This window comes from Bufo bufo, chromosome 5 (assembly GCF_905171765.1).
Source record: "Bufo bufo chromosome 5, aBufBuf1.1, whole genome shotgun sequence".
In the NCBI taxonomy this organism is placed as follows: Eukaryota; Metazoa; Chordata; class Amphibia; order Anura; family Bufonidae; genus Bufo; species Bufo bufo.
In genome coordinates this window covers 502,073,784-502,081,943 of record NC_053393.1, presented here as the reverse complement: position 1 = coordinate 502,081,943, position 8,160 = coordinate 502,073,784, and the positions used below count along the sequence as shown (strand labels likewise).

Genomic DNA, 8,160 nt, shown 5'->3' with positions numbered 1-8,160 from the left:
ATCCGCACAAAACGCGAGTGAGGGATTCTGTCACCAGGTTTCACCCCTGTCAGCTAAACATATGGTGATGTTCAGGGCCTCATCAGGATTCCTAATGTGGGCTTCTAAATGTGATCCGTAGCCTTACTTTGCAAAAAAACAGGTTTTACTAACCTGTCACTCAAAGAAATAAGGTGCCCAAGGGGATGTTAATGGATGCAAGGTGCCGGCCGCACCCACCGCCGTTCGTGCCCAGCGCCGCCTTTCCAGACTTCTGCACCGCCTCCTAATCCTCTGTGCCGCCTCTCGCTCTCCCTCCCTCCCCCTCCTCCTGCTGTAAGATCTTGCGCATACAGGGGTTGAGTGAAGTGCCGGCGCATGCGCACTTCGCTTTAAGAAGCCAAATGGAGAAGTCCGCACAGGCGCATCAGGCAGAGCCCTGTGCGCACGTGCGAGATCTTACAGCAGGAGGAGGGGGGATGGAGGGAGAGTGAGAGGCGGCACAGAGGATTAGGAGGCGGCGCAGAAGTCTGGAAAGGCGGCGCTGGGCACGAACGGCGGTGGGTGCGGCCGGCACCTTGCAACCATTAACATCCCCTTGGGCACCTTACTTCTTTGAGTGACAGGTTAGTAAAACCTGTTTTTTAGCAAAATAAGGCTACGGATCACATTTAGAAGCCCAGATTAGGAATCCTGATGAGGCCCTGAAGATCAGCATATGTTTAGCTGACAGGGGTGAAACCTGGTGACAGAATCCCTTTAAGCTTCCCATGTCCTTGTACGTCTGTATTTCAAAAATACCCCTCAGAAGAAGACCTTTCACATTTTGGGAGAGCTCAGCTGAGATAACAACCTGCCCTGACAGGCTCCTCACAGCTGACTACCAGAGCCTCCAAGGGGGGCGCAAGCCCCGCCCACCGGCGACTTCCCGGTATTTGCATCAGCCGACAATCCCCGCCCACCTCTCGCTCTCACGTCGCTTGCTGCTTTCAGTTCCTCTGAAGATGAAGGGCGCGGAGATGTAAATGAGGGGGGCGTGGCCGCGGCTGGAGCTCGGTTGCTGAGCTGCCGGAGTGTCACAGACTCTGGGGTAGAGGAGCAGGAGGGAGCGCAGCGCGGACGTCACCCCCGCACATCTCCCGCACATCTCCCGCACAGCGCCGCTCCTATTTCATTTATTTTATGGACAGCAGGCCTTTCTTTTCTTACTGTATTTAGTGTAATGACTATTTATTTTTGTGCACTTGTTCTATAGACAGAGTATATATATATCTGCACAGAGGAGATTATAGAAGTCTATGTGTATTTATTACTGACCGGACAATCATGGCGCAGCCGCAGAAGTTTTTTGAGAACCTGTCTGGAGCTGGTAAAGCAATAGGGGTCCTGACGAGCGGAGGAGATGCCCAAGGTAAGGTGGGGGGCACTGTATGCATGCTGCATGTCATCATGTCACCCTCCCTACAGACCACAGCCACTTCAGCCCACTGGATGGGTTTGGTCCATGTAGTAGCACAGCTGAGTTTGTCATGTCGCTTATGCATGTAGTCAGCACTGCTACATCTCCTGTAGTGATGTATCTGTGTAGTCTCAAGGTCAGGCCTGCCCGTGCATCTGGGGCGGATCTTCTGTACATTATATAACAATATGATAATATATACCTTAGTATACTCTATATATACACAGTAAAACCCTTTGAGAAGACCACCCCCTTCTCCATCTACTAGTCACACTCGCCATCTTCTTTGAGAAGACCACCCCTTCTCCATCTATTATTCGCACTCGCCATTTTCTTTGAGAAGACCACCCCTTCTCCATCTGTTATTCACATTGACCATCTTCTTTGAGAAGACCACCCCCTTCTCCATATATTATTCACATTAACCATCTTCTTTGAGAAGACCACCCTTTATCCATTTATTATTCACATTGACCATCTTCTTTGAGAAGACCACCCCTTATCCATCTATTATTCACACTCGCCATCTTTTTTGAGAAGACCACCCCCTTCTCCATCTATTATTCACATTGACCATCTTCTTTGAGAAGACCACCCCGTATCCATCTGCTAGTCACACTCGCCATCTTCTTTGAGAACACCACCCCTTATCCATCTATTATTCACATTGACCATCTTCTTTGAGAAGACCACCCCTTATCCATCTATTATTCACACTCGCCATCTTCTTTGAGAAGACCACCCCTTCTCCATCTATTATTCACACTGGCCATCTTCTTTGAGAAGACCACCCCCTTCTCCATCTATTATTCACACTCGCCATCTTCTTTGAGAAGACCACCCCCTTCTCCATCTATTATTCACACTCGCCATCTTCTTTGAGAAGACCACCCCTTCTCCATTTATTATTCACATTGACCATCTTCTTTGAGAAGACCACCCCCTTCTCCATTTATTATTCACATTGACCATCTTCTTTGAGAAGACCACCCCCTTCTCCATCTAGTATTCACACTGGCCATCTTCTTTGAGAAGACCACCCCCTTCTCCATCTATTATTCGCACTCGCCATCTTCTTTGAGAAGACCACCCCTTCTCCATCTGTTATTCACATTGACCATCTTCTTTGAGAAGACCACCCCCTTCTCCATATATTATTTACATTAACCATCTTCTTTGAGAAGACCACTCTTTATCCATTTATTATTCACATTGACCATCTTCTTTGAGAAGACCACCCCTTATCCATCTACTAGTCACACTCGCCATCTTCTTTGAGAACACCACCCCTTATCCATCTATTATTCACATTGACCATCTTCTTTGAGAAGACCACCCCTTATCCATCTATTATTCACACTCGCCATCTTCTTTGAGAAGACCACCCCTTCTCCATCTATTATTCACACTGGCCATCTTCTTTGAGAAGACCACCCCTTCTCCATCTATTATTCACACTGGCCATCTTCTTTGAGAAGACCACCCCTTCTCCATCTATTATTCACACTGGCCATCTTCTTTGAGAAGACCACCCCCTTCTCCATCTATTATTCACACTCGCCATCTTCTTTGAGAAGACCACCCCCTTCTCCATCTATTATTCACACTCGCCATCTTCTTTGAGAAGACCACCCCTTCTCCATTTATTATTCACATTGACCATCTTCTTTGAGAAGACCACCCCCTTCTCCATTTATTATTCACATTGACCATCTTCTTTGAGAAGACCACCCCCTTCTCCATCTAGTATTCACACTGGCCATCTTCTTTGAGAAGACCACCCCCTTCTCCATCTATTATTCACACTGGCCATCTTCGTTAAGAAGACCGACCCCTTAGAAGACCACTTTTCAATGTCATTGTGGGTGGTCTCTCATTGAGGTTTCATTATAATAATATAAATTTTTATTTCAGTGTATAAAATTGTAATCTCAAAGATAAACCCCTGGCCATCGGAGCTTGCACTCTCCCTTGGAGCGGTGACCCTCGGAGATAACTAATAAACCACCTTCAGCTCTGCCAGCTGTACCGGTGCCAGCACCCTGCGCGCCCACACTCCAGTTATGTAAGGCAGCCCATACAAAGTTTCCGGGGACAGAAAGCGATAAGCAGCTTGTTGGGAGGAGAGAGAAGTGTTCCAAATTTTCAGTATGTGGGTCGTGATGGAGGGATCGCCCCTCCCCATTCCCAAACTGTTACCCCTCCCTTCCCCTGCCACATAGCTGGCAATCAGCACATAGACTGGGTGGCTGCACTGAGGGGAAAATCCTTCACGTATGGTGAGACTGTCCATAAGACGGGAGGGCCAGCGATGACAGGGGGCGTCTCCATGCTGCTGCATTGCAGGCTTTTCCTGTATCTTCACCTCCTCACATTTCTCCACCTCCCACACACTCGGCCTATGTACTTCGTCCTCCAGTATCGCTACTTCCTTACTACAAATGCAGCACTGGCGTGGAACTACAAGTGCCAGCAGAACCATTTGTTGCTGGCCCCTGGACGCCCAATGCCAGTACAGCCAGCAGACGTTGCGCTTTTCCGTTTGTGGCTCCGATGGAATTTTTTGAAGAGCCTCCCACACCGTGCCCCTGTGTAAATGTATCTGCGGAGCCGTAAGATATGGCACATAAAGCAGCGATCAGTCCTCGTCCTGCTGATAACGGAGAGCACTAAATTGTACTTAGCGCCGCTAATGACCGTACAGTATACGCAATTATTCTCCAGTTATGATAACGCCGTAAGTTTACTCACAGGAGCGCCGGATTGCACCAAGTGACACATTCGGCTCTGCTACATCTGTGTATTTTTGCAAATTAGCATTTTGAGTAGAACTGGTATTTAATTCCCGCAAGGCAGGGTAAGGAGCTACAGGTTGCTCTGTCACGGTTTGTTTGCTGTGGCATCCTATATCAGTTGCCATGACGATGATGATGGTGAGGGTCAGCGTGATACCCCCTCTCCTGTAATCCCTCCCTGCTCTCGTCCTCCTCCCCGCCTGGCTCTTGTGTACGTGCAGCGAGCGGCTTCCTCTGAGTCACGCATTCTGGGAGGAAGCTCTTGTGGGTAGCATCACCCTCATCATCCTCACCTCCAAACGCTTTTCAAGGTCTCGCCATTGTAGTGGTTTATTAACCATGGATTACTGTCCACCTGGGCTGCAGATGCAGCAGAGCTAAGAGTGTAATGGAGCAATGAGAGGAGCTACGTGTTTTCCATAGGGCTGTGGGTAAAGCTGTGAGATATAGCAGGGACCAAGCGTTGTAGCCCCCACAAGGGTTAAATTAAACACCCTTTTCGCCTCTGCTACGCTTATATTTCAGTACGTTCCTAAGGCGGTGGATATTTGTCGACTGGTGCAAATGAGCGAGATGATCCAACGTCCGTGTCACCTGCTTCCCCTGAACATGGCGTACGCCCTCAGATTATTAGAATATGAATGTCTACGGGCAGCAGGCGCCATAGCCATGAGAAAGATCCTAAAATACTGTCACTATGTGCGGTGTAGTTTATGGGCGCATGTCTGCACAGGCGGGAATATTTATCCTCCCCCCTTGCACTGATTCACTGATCGATCGCTGACTTGATTTGTCCTTGAAGGAGGGAGTGATGGACGTTCAGGAGGAAAACTAGTGGATCTTCCCTTCTGCATAGCTTTGAAAATTAACCCTGTCATTGCTGTAGCATGCCCGCGCCGGGATTTCCTTGTGACCGCTGCAAAAAGATCCGACCGACTGTAAGGTCATTTGAGACTTTTATTCCCATAGGGAAGTTCTGATGATGTGGACATGCTGCGAGCTTCCATTCAGCTATTGGGGCACGGCCACACGTGACGCATCCATGAATGACAAATATGCTGCCAAATCGGCATCAGGGACTTGTGGATTTGGGTCAGCAGATTTGTGCCTATGACACTGGCTGACCTGTTACATGTGCACTTGGCGGTTGAAGGCATCTGTGTTGGTCCCATGTTCATATGTGCCCTCATTGCTGAGAAAAATTATGTTTTAATACATGGAAACGAGACTCTAGGGGCAATGGGGGCGTTACCGTTGCTCCTTGAGGCTCTTCTCTCTCTGCAACTGCCGCATTCTCTCCACTTTGATTGACAAGCCAGGCAGACAGGATTACATTTTAACTGTCTGGTCCTGTTAATCAAAATGCTGAGGACGCGGCAGTTGCAGAGAGAGCAGAGCCTCTAGGAGCAATGGTAACGCCCCCGTTGCTCCTACAGCCTCATTTTCATATATTAAAACTTTTTTTTTTCTCAGTAATGCGGGCACATATGAACATGGGACCAACTCAGATGCCTTCAGCTGCCAAGTGCACATGTAACAGGCCAGCCAGTGTCATAGGGACAAAACTGCTGACAGATGGACTTTAATACTGATGACCTAAGGCCCCTTTCAAACGGGCGAGTATTCAGAGCGGGTGCGATGCGGGAGGTGAAGGCATTGCACCCGCACTGAATCCCGACCCATTCATTCCTATGGGGCTGTTCAGATGAGCGGTGATTTTCACGCATCACTTGTGCGTTGCGTGAAAATCGCAGCAGGCTCTATATTGTGCGTTTTTCACGCAACGCAGGCCCCATTGAAGTGAATGGGACTGCGTGAAAGTCGCAAGCATCCGCAAGCAAGTGCGGATGCGGTGCGATTTTCACGCATGGTTACTAGGAGATGATCAGGATGGGGACCCGATCATTATTATTTTCCCTTAAAACATGGTTATAAGGGAAAATAATAGCATTCTGAATACAGAATGCATAGTACAATAGGGCTGGAGGGGTTAAAAAAAAAAAATACAATTTTAACTCACCTTAATCCACTTGATCGCGCAGCCGGCATCTCTTCTGTCTTTTTTCTTTGCTCTGTGCAGGAACAGGACCTGTGGTGACATCACTCCGGTCATCACATGATCTTTTACCATGGTGATGGATCATGTGACGGACCATGTGATGACCGGAGTGACGTCACCACAGGTCCTTTTCCTGCAATCAGCAAAGAAGGAGACAGAAGAGATGCCCGGGCTGCGCGATCAAGTGGATTAAGGTGAGTTAAATGTTTTTTTGTTTTTTTTTAACCCCTCCAGCGCTATTGTACTATGCATTCTGTATTCAGAATGCTATTATTTTCCCTTCTAACCATGTTATAAGGGGAAATAATACAATCTACAGAACACCGATCCCAAGCCCGAACTTCTTTGAAGAAGTTTGGGTTTGGGTACCAAACATGCGCGATTTTTCTCACGCACGTGCAAAACGCATTACAATGTTTTGCACTCGTGCAGAAAAATCGTGCATGTTCCCGCAACGCACCCGCACCTTTTCCCGCAATGCCCGTGTGAAAAGGGCCTTAAGTGGATGGGGCTGAGCTGCAATACCAAGCACAACCACTATACAATGTCTGGCGCTGTGCTTGATAACCTGCGAGGAGGCCGCAGCACTCACTGGAGTATCGCAGCTTCTTTAGACAGCTGATAGTCAGGGGTGTCGGGTGTCGGACCTCTGCCCATCAGTTATTGATGACCTACCCTGAGGATAGGCCATTGATATTAAACTCCTGGTAAAACCCTTTAAAAACACCATAAGGGCTCATGCACACGACAGTATTTTGCGTTCAGTATACTGGACGTTTTTTGAGTTCAGTATGCGGAACATATACTGAACCATTCAATTCAATGGTTCAGCAAAAAATACTGAAGTGTCTCCGTGAGCATTCCGTTTCAGTATTTCCGTATTTCTGTACCGTGAAAAGATAGAACATGTCCTATTCTTGTCCGCAAATCACGGTGCTTGGCTCCATTTAAGTCAATGGGTCCGCAGAAAAAACGGAACACATACGGAAATGTATCCGTATGTCTTCCGTATCCGTTCCGTTTTTTGCTGAATCATCTATTGAAAATGTTATGCCCAGCCCAATTTTTTCTATGTAATTACTGTATACTGTATATGGCATACGGTAAAACGGAACGGAAAGGAAACGGAAACAAAAAACGGATCCGTGAAAAACGGACCGCAAAACACTGAAAAAGCCATACGGTCGTGTGCATGAGCCCTAAGAAAAATGGAATGAATAGAAAAAACCCACTAAAAACCATTCTTTTCTAATGGGTGCCGTCAGGTCCCATTTCTTTTGACTAGTAGAATAATGCAGCAGGCTGTAGTATACATCAAAAACCTGACAGAACCGACCTACCATGTCCTTGTGAACAGTGGTCAGAATCGGTCGATGGTCCCACATGTATGAGAGCTCTTTGACTGCCCCCCCTTCCCCGGGTTTGGAGGAAAGAAGGGTAGGGGAATGTTACAATGGGAGCTAAGACCTGTCTCCATCGACATAAACATGCATTCTCAGGCTACGTCTACACGACGACATTTGTCGCGCGACATTATGTTGCACCAATGTCGTGCGACAATTTTTATAATGGCGACAATTTTCTATGGTGTCGCACTGCAACATGCTGTGACTGCGACGCAACAGTCGCAGAAAATCCATTCGAGATGGGTTTTTCTGCGACTGTTGCGTCGCAGTCGCAGCATGTTGCAGTGCGACACCATAGACTGCCATTATAATAATTGTCGCGCAACATTGGTGCAACAAAATGTTGCGCGACAAATGTCGTCGTGTAGACGTAGCCTTAGCCAAACCGAGCGTCGTCGTTGAACCCCTCCTTAGGTCCTTCGTCCAGGTGGGGAAGGGGGGGGTGAAGATTATCTCGACTTG

At 47.8% G+C, this 8,160-nt stretch overlaps 1 protein-coding gene across 5 annotated transcripts in view; it reads left to right on the top strand.

The window, feature by feature from the left end:
- Positions 1-1,055: 1,055 nt before the first annotated feature.
- LOC121002790 (phosphofructokinase, platelet) overlaps positions 1,056-8,160 on the top strand; it is a 91,265-nt gene continuing 84,160 nt past the window's right edge. For 4 of the 5 annotated variants that reach the window (XM_040434333.1, XM_040434331.1, XM_040434335.1 and 1 more), the window contains exon 1: positions 1,056-1,390. In XM_040434333.1, the coding sequence (XP_040290267.1) occupies positions 1,306-1,390 (85 nt within the window). In that variant the 5' untranslated portion in view covers positions 1,056-1,305. The remainder of the gene's footprint in view (positions 1,391-8,160) is intronic. The other variant, XM_040434330.1, reaches the window with a different exon arrangement.